This window comes from Argiope bruennichi, chromosome 1, assembly GCF_947563725.1.
Source record: "Argiope bruennichi chromosome 1, qqArgBrue1.1, whole genome shotgun sequence".
NCBI lineage: Eukaryota > Metazoa > Arthropoda > Arachnida > Araneae > Araneidae > Argiope > Argiope bruennichi.
Window position 1 is genome coordinate 103,155,421 of NC_079151.1, and position 17,185 is coordinate 103,172,605.

At 30.2% G+C, this 17,185-nt stretch overlaps 1 protein-coding gene across 1 annotated transcript; it reads left to right on the forward strand.

Moving 5' to 3' along the window:
• The first annotated feature begins 9,957 nt into the window (after positions 1 to 9,957).
• Positions 9,958 to 10,365, forward strand: LOC129973969 (histone H2A-like). The gene has a single exon (XM_056087528.1). The coding sequence runs from the start codon at positions 9,958 to 9,960 to the stop codon at positions 10,363 to 10,365; it is 408 nt and encodes a 135-aa protein (XP_055943503.1).
• The last annotated feature ends 6,820 nt before the right edge of the window (positions 10,366 to 17,185 follow it).

Genomic DNA, 17,185 nt, shown 5'->3' on the forward strand with positions numbered 1-17,185 from the left:
TAACAAATTATTAAGGAAACCAACCGTTAGAACACCAAAAGAATTACGAAAATTGCGAAGAATTCCATTGCAACTGACTTTTAAAGTAATAATGCTGACAATTTCGTAAAGTAAGAATTCAGACGATTTTGTAAAGCGCATACTGACAATTAAAAATTGCGAAAGAATAAACATTTTCTATTCGTATTCACATTAAAAATAAAATTGCAGTGTCTTATTAGTTGTAAAAAAAAACTTTTAATTATAAAAAAAGAAAAAATTAAAATCTTTAATCGATATTTTTTTATTATTTTTAATTTAAGATTTTTCATAAAATAGTTGTAGTTCATGTACAACTCAACCATTGTAAAAAGTAGTAAACAAAACGGCGTTAGGGTTGCTAGAAGAGCGTTCCGTTGGGTAGCCATATTGGCGACAAACTCGGGAAGCGCACTAATCTTCACTTCAACCGAATATGTAGTTGGAGCTGCATTTCAAACAAAAAATTAAAACTCCTGATATACATAATGTATTTGGCATTCACTTTGCTCCCAAGTTACATTTTGGATATAGAAGTGATGGAAAATGGATAACCTCTTATTAATACTCTGTTTGTTGTAGGTAATTGTCCTTGTTTGTTCAGAAAATTATCTCATTATTTAATTAATTTTGACTGCATATAACAGGATTATATTAATTATTAAATGAATAAATATTTTTCGTATTTAAAAACGAAAACTAAAAAGGTATTTATATAAGAAAAACTGGACAATATTTTCAATTTATATCGGAAACAAAAGCTTTTTTATAACACAGGAAAAAGGCCCATAATATTTCTGTAGATAAGCACGTTTTATTGAAATTGTTGCAGTTATCTCTTGGAATGAAAAGGTTAATTTCTTCGCAAAAGTGGTCGCAAAATCCAAATCAAATTTTAAGTGAAATGCCTTTGAAGATCTTATGCCATATTACCAGAAAATTTTACTTCAAAATATGTATCAAGCTTAACAAAACAGTAAGTACCAAGAAATTACAGAGATCTTCCTTTATCTCTTATTCAATGGCTTAACCAGAAGGAGTGGTTTTCCTGTACTAGTATTTTGTACTAGTCGCCTTTGGGAATCAACTTTTGGCTAAGATTAATGCTCGCTAAAATTTTCAATTATATACTATTTTATGTAATTTGATATTTTAATGGATTCTTTAGCAAAATATTTTTTAAGCTTCAAATTTTGACACTCATATATCTTATAGTGCAATAGGGGCCTTGCGATGTACTGTTTATTGCATTATGTATCTCTCTAATTCTTTATTGGCTTCTGTAAGATGAACTTGAAATTCAAGCAATGGTGATAAAACTTCAAAAAGTACAACAAATTTACTAAAATCCAATATAATTTTTTAAATTTAACTACAGAAAAGCGAAACTTTCAGCCTTTAAATTTTATATGTACTATATAATATTTTTTTATAATTTATTCAATATCTAAAAGAATTATTCAATAAAAAATTATCTCATTCATCATGAAATTCAATTTTACTATCAAAAAGATTTAACCGCGGCAAATAGCATTTTATGTCATTTGAGCCAATAAATGTACTTCTGAAAATAGCTATGAAGTCTAAATTTTATACAGTCCTTCGATCCGATGAATCATATTCAGTAAAATTATCTTGACAATCTCACGCTTCAATCTTCTATGATCAAGCCAGACAGAATTATATAGATTTCTTTCCTCTTACTTTATGCCGAGTTCACACTGGGTCAGTAATAAGATGGGAAGTAGGCAACGCATGCATAGAAAGGCTGAAGAATGCTGTTCGGTCGATGGCAAGTAATTGTCCCGATGGAACAACAACATACAGCTGTATTGTATTTTTTTCTTACTGCGCATGAGTTTGTAGAATTTGGAGGTTGTTTTTTTTTTTTTGGTGTGAAAAAATTGATTATTTATCGTAGATTGATTCTGACATTTTTGTACTCTTTCTGATGCAAGGTTGTATTTTTTTTTCTTTTAATTGCTACTTCTTTTTTTTATTTTTCCAAATTAGATATGCTGAGCTTTTTTTTAACCATGTTTCTTTGTGTAAATATCCATAATTTAATACTCTACGCAGTAAAAAAGAAAAATTAAGGGACGCCAAATCGGCAATTTATAGCCAAGCTTGGAATGCCTGAATCTGTCTTATGAAATCGTGGCAAACATAAATCAGTCCCTTCCTACGCATGCTCTGCCTACTTGCCGTCTTATAACTGGCGAGTGTAAACCCGGCATTATTTTAGGACAAACAGCAATTTTATTATTTTAGGCCAATCAAACTTAGGGAAACTCCGCGTGCTGATTGGCAAATTTTTATAGAATAATGATATTTAAATTTCATAACTTAATTGGTTTTAGTCACAGAAGAGTGGAACTTTTTAATTTAAAATATTAGTATCTTAAGAACATTTTATTAAATATGAATCGCATGGCATTGTAATCTGTATAAAAATACAGAATTCGTAATCCATCAAAACGTTTATTGATTCAGTAACAAAAAATACAATTATTTACTGCATTTAGACACTTTTTTTTATTATAATGTATATGCCTATTATATATTTATAATTTATATGCCTAATGTATATTTAGAAATTAATTGTTGGGCCCTAATTAGAATTTGATATCCTGTATACATTAAAATGTGTTTACTTAAATAAAACTGAATTATTAAATTAATAATATAAATACGAAAAAAGATCACAGATAACTTTGTCTTGCATTTAATTTTTCAGACCTATCGCATTTTATATTTATTTCCTTTCATACAGACTAATGCAGAAAACTTACAATTTTCTACGTTTAATTTACATTAAGTAGGTTTACACTCGGCCAGTTATAAGGTGGCCAGTAAAACAACGCATGAGCAGAAAAGGGCTGGTTTATGTTTGCCACAATTTCATAAAGTAGGTTCAAACGTTCCATGCTTGGCTCTAAATTGCCGTTTTGGCGTCCCTGATTTTTTTTTTCTTTTCTTTTCCACTGCGTTAATGAAATTAAACCTAAAATGTAAAAGTAATGGATTTTTACATAAAGAAACATGACAAAATAAAAAAGAGGGTCAGCATACTAAATTTGGAAAACTATGGGGAAAAATGGCAAATAAAAGAAAAGAAAAAACACAACCTCGCATCAGAAAAAAACAAAGAGCAAAAAATGTCGGAATTAATCTAGGATAAGTGGTCAATTTTTTCACTCCAAAAAAAAAACGCCAAATTCTACAAACGCATGCGCAGAATGAAAAAAAATATATATATATAATACAGCGGTATGTTGTTGTCCCATCGGGACAAGTACCAGCCATAGATAGAACAGCATTTTTCAGCCTTTCTACGCATGCACTGCCTACCTGCAGAGTGTAAATCTACTTTTATGGGTGTCGTCCTCGTCATCTGACCGTGGTTCAAAATTACGAGGTCCGTCCCAAAATAGCCCTAGTGTTGCTTTACAACGGGACGTTAATATTACTAAACTAAACTGAACTATCTACTTTTATGCCGGGTTTACACTCGGCCAGTTATAAGGTTGCAATTAGGCAGCGTTTGCTTAAAAAGGGACTGATTTATGTTTGCCACAATTTCATAAGATAGATTCAGACATTCCCTGCTTGCCTATAAATTGCCGTTTTGGTGACCCTTAATTTTTCTTTTTTACTGCATAGTGTATTAAATTATGGATTTTTACACAACAAGAAACATGGGAAAATAAAAATAAAAGTGTCTACATATCTAATTTGGAAAAATATAGAAAAGAAGTGACAAATAAAATTAAAAAATAAACACAATGTTGCATCAGTAAGAGCACAAAATTGTCGAAATTAATCTACGATAAGTAATCAATTTTTCCACGGTAAAAAACCTCCAAATTCTACAAACGCATGCGCAGTAAGAAAAAATACAATACAGCTTCTTTTAGCTGTCCCGTCGGGACAATTACTTGCCATCAACCGAACAGCATTTTTCAGTCTTTCTACGCATGCTTTGCCTACTTGTCGTCTCATAACTGGCCGAGTGTAAACCCGGCATTAGGATGGTTTAATAATTTTATATGATCTTTTGTCAACGTAATGGCACGATGATAAAAATTAATATTTCCCATGTACGGGTAAGGTGTTCGTGTGCAGTTTAAATCTTATTTTTATTTTGTATGAAATAAATTATTGAAAAATATGTTCCAAATATTTTTTTTTAATTTATTGAAAATATATATTTAATTTATAGTTCCAAATATTGACATCTTTGAAAAGATAATTTTTTGAACTTTAAATTGATATAAAAAGTTTGTGCAATGATAATTTTGCAAGTTATCATGAAAAAATCCGAAGTTCAAATTAATTTTTAATTAATCAAAATTCCAGTTAAAATTGCAAAAAATAGCTCCAAAGTGCACATTTTATTTGTGCCAAATTTGGTAGTTGTAGATCAAACGATCTGACCTATAGAGCCCCAAGGCACACATACACACCCATTCATCGTTATTATAAGTATAGATATTCTAGTATTAATATACGCGCATAAAAAAAAATCCTTCATATTTATTTAACTTACAGTTTAGCCTTGAATGCTTTTGAAAATAAATGGAAAGATTAAATAATCAATCCCAAGTATGTCATGGAAATATCTAATATAATAACAAGTAATGAATAAAATTTTTATTTCAAAATAAATCGGTCATATTTAGCGAATAATTTTACAGAAAAACATTCAATATATCCTTTCCACTGATCGTTACAGATCAAATTAAAAGCTTCTAAAAGTATAAACACGTTTATTTTCCATTTAGAATAAAAGTTATACAGAACGCTTGCAGCAGAGTGCGGCTCAAGCCAATAAAAAGCAACATAACAGTCGTTGCCAAGAACATTATACAAATTGAGCATTAAATTGGTTGCCAGATAAAGTGTTATACAATTAAATGATAATAAAAAACACACACACAGAGAGAAAACAAAGCAAAAAAACACGAGAACAGAACTAATAAAATAAAGACAATTATAATTAAAATTACAAATACATCCAACACCATCTTTGATATAATGTCATTTAAATTGTTGAAATAACATGAAAGCAATATAATAAAAAGCTAATTTTTTTGTTAACTTAAATTTTAATTTGTGGCAATAACTGTTTATTTTTGTATGCCGTTTTCATTATCAGAGTCGTCTTTCAAAATTTATCAGAACACATCAAAATTTATGATTGAAATATTGCAGGAGAAATAAGACAAAGCTCTAATTAATCACAGTAAGTTTTAATTTCTGTATTTCATTATTTAGAAGCTTTTTGCATGAATTATTATTCCTTTTGCAAATTACTATGATAAAGATATAATCCATAAGAAAATCTTCTATTTATTATTTAACTCATTTTGAAATTTTGTAATCATGTGGAATGTTTCCAAAATGGAAAAGACTAATGTTCCTGATTTTTCGCAAAACCTTATTAAATCGCGCCAACTTTCCAAAAATTCGTATAAGTCAGTCATCTTAAATAACTACAAGAAAGTCAACAAACTGCTTTAGATGCTGCAATAAAAAATTGTCAGGCTTATATTTGGGGAAGGAGGGAGGAATACCCTCTAAAAATTAAGCTTTGTCAAACGGACATTATTCTTAAGTAAGGGGTTCTCATATTTCAATATATATTGATACTTATCTCATATAATGATACTTATTGATTAACAGCGAAAGATTTTCAATTCATTGGCGATAATTCCGATGTCGGAAACAAAATACGATTTTTTTTTCCTGTAAACTTTGTATAAACAGCATAAATAGATGCTCATTTTCTTCTCGTAAGTTAGAAACTTGCTCATAGGGTTGCAATGGCAATTTGGTTTTAGTGTTACATTTGGCGAGTTTTTGCTCTTTCACCATTAATTAATATATACCCATATATTTGGCTGGGAATGTTTTCACTTTTCAGCTAACTGATATAATCAGTTTTCTGTCCTCATTCTCCTACTGACATACATTTACTCTTCCTCACTTGATGAATTTCATTAAAATTGTCTTGTGAGTTAGACTTAAAGCCTAATTTTAATAAAATTTCTCCTGTAAGTCGTATTTGTAAAATAAATCCCTTTGAGAAGTTTGCAAAGCTTTTACGTTTAAATCACAAAGATTGCTTCCAGTTATTAAATCTTAATGCTGCTATATCTAATGTCTAATATGGCAAGTTATTTAAAATAAAAAAACTATTCAAAATCAGTGGCCATATCTGTTTTATTACCACAGATTTCTACATTTAGCATAAGTGAGTAAAAATATACAAATGTTTATATATTAATGACATACAAAGTTAAGTCGAATCTCGGCAATCTAGTGATATAGCCTTGCCTTCGAGAGTGAAATAGTCCATGTTCAAAATCCAAATTCACCAAATAACCACCACATATGTCAAACGTCAAGCATAAAAAACCGTTCCTCTGACGAGTCATGGAATCATCTGGTCATTGTTGAAAACTAGCTAGAATGGTCTCTCCGAAACTTTTCTCATACCCTCTAATGAAGGTATTATTTTCTTCCTACATAAAAACTGGGGACTATGGGTAAAGCTATATATACCATGAGTGCTCAAATTTTTATTTTCAGAATCATGAATATGAGGATTTGGGGGCGTCGCAATATAATAAAAAAGACCGACTAAGCATTTTGGATACTTTCCTGACCGACTACACCAAATTTTTACACAGACTATAATTGTAGCAATGAGATCACATACCAAATTTGATTTTGTTTAGGTCACTGTGTTTTTGAATTACATCGTTAATGCTGGTGGATTCCAAATTTGATGCGAATCGATATTTTAGATACTAAATCTGAGTAACAATTACACTTATCCAAGTCTTTGGATATTTAGTCATCTCGCTTACATGCATGCTTATGTGCAAACAGATAGATCGTCAACTCTCGAACGCTTTTGGCCAAAATTTGTAGATTCTCGTAGTTTTATACCATGTTCAGTTATAATGAAGGTGACATCTAAAACCAGCATCTCACCTTCCTTTTCAAACTTCAGATTCAAACCAGCGGAAGGAACATTAATTTACAAATTTCAAGAAACCTTGACTGATGTCCTATGCACCATGCTCGTACACATTGAAAATTTTCCATGGAAATGAGTATCGAACATATAATCCTCCGATCATACGGCTGAGACTATTCAAGCGGCAAATTCTGCCCAATTTTTCCTTTCTGGAAGTGTGGAATTCACAAGATATCCACAGTAATTGTGGAAACTTTTAAAGATGTTTTGAAAACACTGTTTCACCATATATTCTCTGTAAGGAAAAATTGCAACAAAGTTCCCCAGCCAAAAATACTGAACAGATTTTAAAAAGTTGTTCTTTCTTATGAAAGTAAACCCTAGATCAATCATCAATAATATAGTAATGATAACCTTCTACTATCCTTCATTTTCTAGAGAAATTTCAAGAAGACTTAATTTTGCTATACATTTTCTATAAGGAGAAAAATAATGACATATTTCCCCAAACACAACCACTGTACTAGATTTTTTGGTACTTTTCCATTATACCGTCGCAGGCGATATAGTCGCCAATAATGATGCAACAAACGAAAAACGGAATATCGCCGCTGGTAACCGTTTATTTGGTAACCTTTGGTGTCATTTATTTATTCCGGCAACTGTGTGCTGTCGCCAAAAAATCGGCTTGGCGAGATTTGCCCTGGTATAATGGAAAAGTTCCGATTTTTATTTTATGTTAGGGGGCGTTCGCTCGCCAACCCCATTCAGTCCTCGGATCATGCATGTCCTCAAGCTAGTGGGGTTTCCTGAGGAATTTATTCCCTGCCTCCTGATAATGACATATTTCCCCAAACACAACCACTGTACTAGATTTTTTGGTACTTTTCCATTATACCGTCGCAGGCGATATAGTCGCCAATAATGATGCAACAAACGAAAAACGGAATATCGCCGCTGGTAACCGTTTATTTGGTAACCTTTGGTGTCATTTATTTATTCCGGCAACTGTGTGCTGTCGCCAAAAAATCGGCTTGGCGAGATTTGCCCTGGTATAATGGAAAAGTTCCGATTTTTATTTTATGTTAGGGGGCGTTCGCTCGCCAACCCCATTCAGTCCTCGGATCATGCATGTCCTCAAGCTAGTGGGGTTTCCTGAGGAATTTATTCCCTGCCTCCTGATAACATAAGTAAAAGGAAACAAACTATTTTTAAAATGTCATGGCCAAACAATTCAATTTCACATTTTTAAAAAATATTTTATCATTGGTTAAAATTCAGAAAATTCTCATCATAATTTTTATTTTTTCGGCAGGATAAAGGAATTAAAACATGGAATTAAATTTTAAATAAATTAAATAAAAGCTTTCTTAAAAGCGTTAAAAGATACTAAAATAATATTTCATGTTTCTTAATTTTTGCTAACTACTAACATTTTTAAAAACAATATTTTTAAAGCTGCCTACTTTAGCCTGGATTCTAATTCCAGGTCTAAATTCCCTCTGGACAATGTTACGTACAACTGATCATGTGAAAATATTGCACATTGATCATTAATAAACAGACCTAGATTATTGACGCTCATGTCAAAAGCTAATTGGAAATTAAAACCTTTTCAATATAAATGGCATATCTGCATTATTTTTAAGCTGTAGTAATACGTGTGTATAGCTGTGTATATACATGCGTGTACTGTAGTAATACTTAATATATAAACAATTGTGCTTTGTTATGACCCGTCGTCATCAACCATGCAAAATGTAGCTCTCAGTGTTTCTGACGCCAAAGCAAGAATCATCGCTAGACATACAATTGATATTTTAAAAAACAGTGCAGTGTTAACATGTATATTGCTTAGGTATACAGACGATTGCTAACCGAGAGACGAAAAATTTCCAATATTCGAAAAAGGTCAACAAACCGGAAATCTATTCATTCGTGTTGCCACAAACAATGTGCCTAAAAGTAAAATTAATAAATAATATTGTTTTAAACTCATTTGTTAATAATTTGGCGTTGATTAAAACTTCACTCTTCCTTTTTTGACACTATTTCAGCGTCAAGTGCAATATAAATACTTACTACGACGTAATAATTTGCATTAAATATATTCAAATATTTAAATATTTCAAACAAACTTCATACGTTATGAGTCAGGTAACTCCCTATCTACCAATCACAAAGCAATTAAAATACAATGTTTACATAAAAAAAATTCTATAATAGAAAGATAGAAGCTCAAAACTCCTAAATACACTGTTAATGATCGCCTGCCCATATCATCCTAAGAAATCATATCCATCCTATCGTTTCAAGAGATACTGCAAAATAAAATTTGGACAGAGCCTCCAACCTCAATAATTGGACCGATTTCGACAATCAGCAGATGGTGCGAAATAATCAAAATGCTCTAAGCTTATTGTTCGAATTTAATTTAAAATAGTACTTTGTTTTTTACGATAAGATATAATTCATTAAAATTGGTTGAGATAACTAGATTATTACTATTAATAAGATGACGAACATCTAGCTGCCAAAGACGGTTAGTGATTAGTTAAAACTTACTATAGAAATTTACTTTCTATGTAGTAAGACTAACCCCATTTATAGGTTCTTCACTTACCTGAAGACGTTCATGCTTTAACTACAATAAAACTTGCATTCATCTTATCTGGGGAATTTAGCACTGATTTAGTGACTAAACAATCATTCAGTCTCTATACATTTCTAATCTATGGCATTGGTAAGGCAAATACGTTTGTAGCTCTATTTGCAATAAATGTGTGTGTGTGTGTGTGTGTGTGTGTGTGTGTGTGTGTGTGTGTGTGTGTGTCATAGCTCAAACTTCCTAAAAATTATAATTTTATAATTTTTAAAGAAATAGTTACTTGCAATAGAAAAAGTAATAAATATATTTAATATTTTTCATTTATAAGTATTTTCCTGTTGTAATGGCACAACCAAGGAAAAGAAAAAATACTGAAAAGGATCCTGTGCCCGCAAAGAAGAAGAAAATCATTGCGCTTGGAAAAAAAGGTAATATTCACCAAACTAAGCGATTTCCAGTGCAGCAGATCCATGAGCTATTGGAAACGAAATTCCCCGGTGGCACTGTCAAGGCCGAAGCAGCTGTATACCTGACTGGCGTCTTGGAATATGTAGCTGCTGAGATCTTGGAGTTGTCGGCCAACGCTGCCAGAACTCGATGCAGTGGAAAAAGTGGACAGTTCAAAGTTGCCTTGGAGGACATGATATCGGCCATTGACAGCGACATAGAGATCAAAGAACTGACCGATAAAGTCAGACTGGCAAACGCGGCGAGCAAACAAGGAATAAACAATTATAGTGTTAAAAAATAAAAAAAATGCATATATATATATTGGAAATAACACTGATAATTCTTTAAATCAATCATTGCAAGATTTTGATTCAGAATTTATATTATTTTTCTATCGAGGAAAAAATAAAATCTTTCAAATTACCACCCCACCGTGTAAAGACAATTTATCTGACTTTTTTAGCACACCACTTACAACTTTATCTCCCAATTAATCGTTTAAAGCAATAAAATTAATTTCAGTTGATTTAATTATTATTGAAATTCATAAAGAATTAAACCAAATGGAAAAGAAAATATTACTTAACAAAGCTAACATAATATAATTTCCTATGTTTTAACAAGGCTTCAAATTATAAAAACTTCTTTAGAGTAGTTATAGTCAATAATCATGGTTTCGAATCCTATAATTTAGTTCACAAGATTTCAAACGAAAGTCTCAGTAGAGATGTGTCACAAATTATATATAATATTCCGTATCATTTTTTCAAATTGAAATAATGTAATAACTAAGCTTTTTGAAAGTATAGAATATTTTTCAAAATATTGTTCTATAATGATCAATATTATATAATACTGTATTCTATACATGATTCTATACAGAATGAGTACTCTAATCGCAGTCCAATACCTAATTGCAAAACAGTTAAAAGATTTAGCTCCAATTGGAAAATGATTTAAATGATAGGAAGAATATAGTTTGAGTCAAGAAGTGAATTTCTGAAAAAGTATATTTTTTATCATACGACTCTTTAGTCCTATCAATCATATTAGTAAAAAATTATTCATAATCTAAAACATACCATACAAACTTCAACTGTTCTATGACTAAAATTGACCAAATTACAGCTGTTTAACCTAATATATACACTCTTTAATTCGCACCAGTGGCAATTTATAGTAAACTGATTATCTCTCAGTCGTATCAAATAATAAAATGAAATTTTTAAAAAGGTATCTTCCATATCAGTCGTTTTACAGCATAAGAATCAATAATCCGACAGAACAAATTCTTCCCCAAAGGCGGCAAGTATATCAGAAATATTGTATTTTAGATTTTTTTTTTTCAGTTTTATGAAACGGTACTGGCTTTTTTGTGAAATTTTACAATAATGTACAATATACCTTGCTTGGGTAATGCTATATATAGTATTATGTGATATCCGTGAGCTTAGTAAAAAAAACTTTTGCTGTGAATTTTTCAAAACAAAATCTCAATCGAGTTGAAAATTAAATCTCCAGTCCTTTCTCGTATAATCTCTAATGAAAGTAATACTATAGATCTAGACAAAAGATGTGAAAATCCCGAATGTTCAGATTGTTATTTTCTGTGTTCCACATATGATAGTTGTTTGCTTCGTGGTGCAGTGAAGAAAACCGTCTACAATTTATTATTATGTGTATATATGAACCACATAACACTGACGAACTTTAGTTACGAAAAAACCTATTAATGGGTGATCTTTGGCGGTTTCTTTTTTTTTTTTTTTGACAACACCAGCGAAGTAGTTTTTTAAAATTTTCTCACATACTCTATAAAACAGATGTTACTGTATCTTAATTAATTAACTGGTTATATTTTAAATAGGAGAATATTAGCCTTCAAAATAAATAAGCTGATATTCTTTTAATAACAAAGTTTATGAGGGAATACTTCCGGTATAAAGATCGATGATTCGATCAAGCCAAGAATTCAATTTCCGTAATGATTCGATCAAGACAACTCTTTACAATGAATTCTTGAAACAACAGACGAATGCGAACAAGAACAATCACCAAAACGAATTCAAATGTTATCCTAATTTCTAAAGAAATAGTTTCAACGTCAGCTTCTATATGCCAGCAAACTTTGATTATTATTTCGAACAAATTGTTACAATGGTTGTTTCAATCTATGCAATGAAATAACTTAGAAAAATCATATAACATTAAGAAATATTTATTATACAAAATGTTAAGCATTTACTTAAACACAGATGCCATTGCTCTTAAAAAGAGCTAAGTTATCTATACATAGTATAAAATGAAGTCTGCTGAAAGCGTCTGTATGTTTGAAACAGAAAAATTCGAGAAATACTTAACTGATATTGGAAATATTTGTAACATTTTGTAAGGCATTTACTGGGAAAGGTTTTAGTGTATTGAAGTCATATCAAAATAAAAAAAATAAGTTTTATAATTGCGTTTTTTAATTACTTTCCTATTACGATTCGCGCAAACGTTAACACAGCAATATCTGTGCTTTGCACTTATCTGCACATGCGCAAATAGCAAGAACTGTGGTGTGCATATGCAATACATTTTTTGTTTACGTCTGGTTTTAAACAGCGATTCAAAACTCATTATGCCCAAAACAATTAACTGATATTGGCGATATTTGTACCATTTTGTAGCGCATTTATTGGGGAAGGTCTTAGTATATTGAAGTCCATGGACAACTTTATGTGGCACTTCTTAGAGTTATGTCCAAACAAAATCTTTTTGTCTTGGATCAGGTGGAAAAACTACCAATATAGTTTACAAAGAAATTTTATGAAATAAACTGAATTTTATTTTCAAATCAAATTATACAGAGTTGATAAACAAGTGTGGAACAGTGGGTACAATGACTTATTTCTATATTTTTAAACAGCTTTTATACTGTATATTTTTAGTGAATCGTTTTGTGTAGGAACATATCATATTTTTACCTTTTTAACAGTATAAATATTTCTAAGTGTGTGCTATAAAAATTGTTTTGTAGTTATTTTTGATGATTACTAAGCATATTTTTATGTTTGCTTGATGTTGTGTACATGCCCATGTCATATCGGGTGGAGGCTAGGCATAAGTTTAAAGCTAAATTTTCCTCTTGGATGCTAGTTACTACATAAATGTTTATGTTCAGTCAATATAATTATTTTTCAGAGAAGTATATTTTGAATTCCCCGAAGAAGTCAATCATTTCTTCTTTACTAGAATTTGATGACTCTGACCATCAAAGGTTCCGATTCTAGAGGTATGCGGGATTTTCATAAATAAATAGTTTCTACTGATAATTCAAAGTGAGAATGATGACTTTACGAAAAGTTTTGAGTTGATGAGATGAGGATTTCATAAAAGCAATAGTGAAACTAGAGGCCGAAAATAACAGTATTTTGTCAATTTTCATTTTAAAAGAGGGGATTTTGTTCTCTAGTTGTCAGACAAGCAACTCAAAGAGAGAAATTGAAATGAACTTTAAAGGTGATACTATTAATTTACTTGAAAGCAATTTAAAAATTGGAGAAAAATTTTCATTGTAACATCTTTTATAAGCTACTGCTTCATATGCTACAATGGGATAATCGCATCTCCAAGAAAAGCTGTAAATTTAAGATCACTTAAAATATATCTACCGATGGAAATATTTTTAATTTAGAATAAAACGATATCTTACTTTACCAAGTCGTCCAGGAAGCTTATCCTAGTTGATTTTTTTCTAGCCAAAGTTTCTGAAGGTATAATTTTGAACTACTATAAATAGGTCTCATAAAGGGAAAAAGATCAAACAGCTTAGTTATAGTAGATATTAACATTTGGCAAGTTTACCGAAACTCTAAAAACAAATTTATCTTCTTTCAACTTCCAGACCATAACTGAATGTTTTAGTGAAAGATTTCTCAGGTTGAACAAATAACTGAACATTATCTTTCTTTTATCATCAACTAATCAAAAAGTTCCATTTTTGTAAAGTAGTGTCACAGGTCTGAAATATTTTAATTAATTGATATTTTAAACTTTTATGTACCTATATCTTGGAAACCACTAATTATATAATCCATATATATGTCAGAGAGAGAAAAATCAGCAGCAAAAGGAAATTTATCTGCTTCATCTAAAACTAACTGTTTAATGAATCTCTTTGCTAGATGCTTTTTATGCCGTATGATCCAGTATTCAATTTATATTGATTTTTGTGTTCTTTAATCATCCAAAGTATTCATAACAAATTTCACCTCTTGGGTCTATCAGAATTTGTCTGAACATTTGATTAATATAAGCCGTTAAAATTTATATTTAGCCGCATTTATATTTAGCCATTTAATACTAGCCGCATATTCATTATAACCACAGACGGGAATATTTACATTTTGTTTTGTAAGCTCAAATGTGAATTGCAAAGTTATAAAACGCACCTGGAATACATTGTCAATTACTGCTCGTTCACGAACATAGGTATTCAAAAAATGAGGCCATAAATTAACAATAGTTGTAGAAAGAATATTTTTTTTTTCGATTTTTATTTGTCAAAGAAAATGTATGTAACGCAGAAGAAGATTTTAGAATTTAGAACACAGAAGAATTTCTTACTATTCTGGTTTTCTAGTAGGGGTTGTAGTCCACACCTGTGAAGGGGAAAAGCCATTCGACTCAAAGCTTAACGAAAAAAAACCCTGAATCGGAAAAGTTTTCTCCGTCAAGGAGAAATTCTTATTTCTTATTTTGTGAAAAAATAATTATACTTCCCTTGGTACAATCGGTAGGAATATTTTGATTTATACATGCAAGTTTATGGTTTCCATTTAAACAATTATTAAGAAATTTTTGTTTCTTAACAGCTTTAAATCTTTGGATTGGAAGTCACAAATCTTCGGATTTTCACAAATAGAGAACAATTATATAAATAGCATACATTTTTTTTTTTTTACTCAACTTGCATCGATAGTTATTAGAATTCAATGAAAAAAATGTCTATTTTTATTTAAATCCAAAATGTTAACCTTTACTAAGGCAAGTGAATTATTTGCCATTTTTCTAAAATTTGTGACCTTTTTTTCAAAAAAAAAAAAAAAAAAAAAAAAAAAATTAAACTTTAACAATTTGCTAATCCTATTGATGTTAAATTCATATCTTATTGTCTTTCAAGTTCTTTCTTTGAGTTTTTGAATTAAAATATTTTAAGTTAATTCATTAGTTTCCAAATTCATTAAACTTAAACATCAAAGGTTCATATATCTAATATCAACTAAGTATCCCAGACCGTTAAATGATTCAAGAGATAGTTTTAAAATATTTAAGATATCCATAGCATGTGAGTTGACAAGAAAACATTTATTTTTAAATCTTCTAATAAATACATCTATTAAAGAAACAAATGAATCTTCTAGAGTTCGATCAATTTTACTTCATCCTTTACAGTAGAACGTAAATGAAATCTTTTCTAGATTTCATTTAAGGAAGAGTTTTTCGCTATTAAACAATCAAACTGTAGCTTAAAATTGCTCCAGTTCTTAATGAAATTATTAAATTGTTATAATATTATATCAGGCAATGTATCAAAATAAGAATTTATACTCTCCCCCTTTTTTATAAGATAATATTAACACTTTAAATTTAATACATTTGATGTTCCCTAGTTGTTGTTTTTTTTAGTTTCAAACTGGAGATCTACATCTAATAATTGCTCATCTTCAACATATTATAATATTCCAATTTCAGACTCCAGACATTTATCATTATATGACAAGCGATTTACAAGTTTTTCAAAAAAATTTAAAGTATTGTGATTTTTACTGTCAGATTACCTGTCAATGTTAAACGCCTTTGTTTTTTCCTCCATTAGAATAGTCAATGAAGAACTCATTCTTGTGACACCTCTCCAGCCATAAAGACCTCTATCTTGGGTCTTGATTAATTAACCTACTGAATTTTAAATTGAAAAAAAGATTAACTTTCAAAATAAATATGTTGATAATCATTTTATTACAAAGGTTATTACTTTGAGGTTTCCGAAATCAAGACAACGCCACAATTCTCGACGAATTCTAGAATAACGGATGAATACGAAAAAGAACAACTACAAAAATGAAATGTGGTATTATAATTACAAATGAAATAGTTTCAGCTTCAGCTTCAATTAGTATTAACCCTTCCTTCTTAAAGTTTGGCCCGACCATGAAGACTTCTAGTACTCACATTTTCATTTTCAGATTCCCGCATATGAGAGTTGTGTGCTTTGTCATATATAGCAAAGAAAATTATATTACCAGTTACGAACAATAGCTACGAAATGTCGACATTTCACGCGACTCTAGCGATTTTACTGAATCTAGTACGGATCTTAGACGATTAATAGTTGGTATGTGTTTAATGCACAATTATCAGATTATAAACTATGTATTTTGGCTATTTTTTCCTACCGATTAAAATCAAAACTTTATACTGAACTGCAATTGTAATCATTCGATTGCTCGCCAAATTTCATTTATTTTAATCATTGCGTTTTTGAGCAACCATATTTACGTGTATATGAAAGAGTATACTGAGAGACAGCCAACTCTCCGGCAGTTTTATTTCAAAATTCGACAAAATTTTTTGTTGGTTATATTACTTAATATACTTGGTATATTAGAAAGTAATAAAATGAACTATTACTGTGAAACTAATATTTTGCTGTTGAATTCTTACAATGATAATGCTTTTAAGAAATTCGCCCTCTTTGGAATACTAGTAAATATTGTTCAATATTATTCATACGGTAATTTTTTTTTTTTTTTTTTTTGTATTCACAATATCATTTACAATAATTTTGTTGTGCTAATAAAAGCTGCAAAAACACCAAAAATCCCTGAAAACACTTTATTTTTCACATTCTTTGTCTTATTAGTCGAACGAATAAACCGGTAAACAGTTTTTCCATAAAGTTTCGGTTTCTAATTTTTAACTTACTATTAGCAGAGTTCGTTATTACTCTAAGATATAAAACGAGGGTTGAATACAGATTATAATCAAAGAGACATTTCAGAAATTTTATAGAGAAATATGATTTAATACATTCAGTACCAAATATTAACAACTTCAGAAGCACTTTATATATAACT

Bases quoted from the DNA above. Each gene is read 5' to 3' on its own strand.
- LOC129973969 (XM_056087528.1), top strand. From the start codon at position 9,958: ATGGCACAACCAAGGAAAAGAAAAAATACTGAAAAGGATCCTGTGCCC.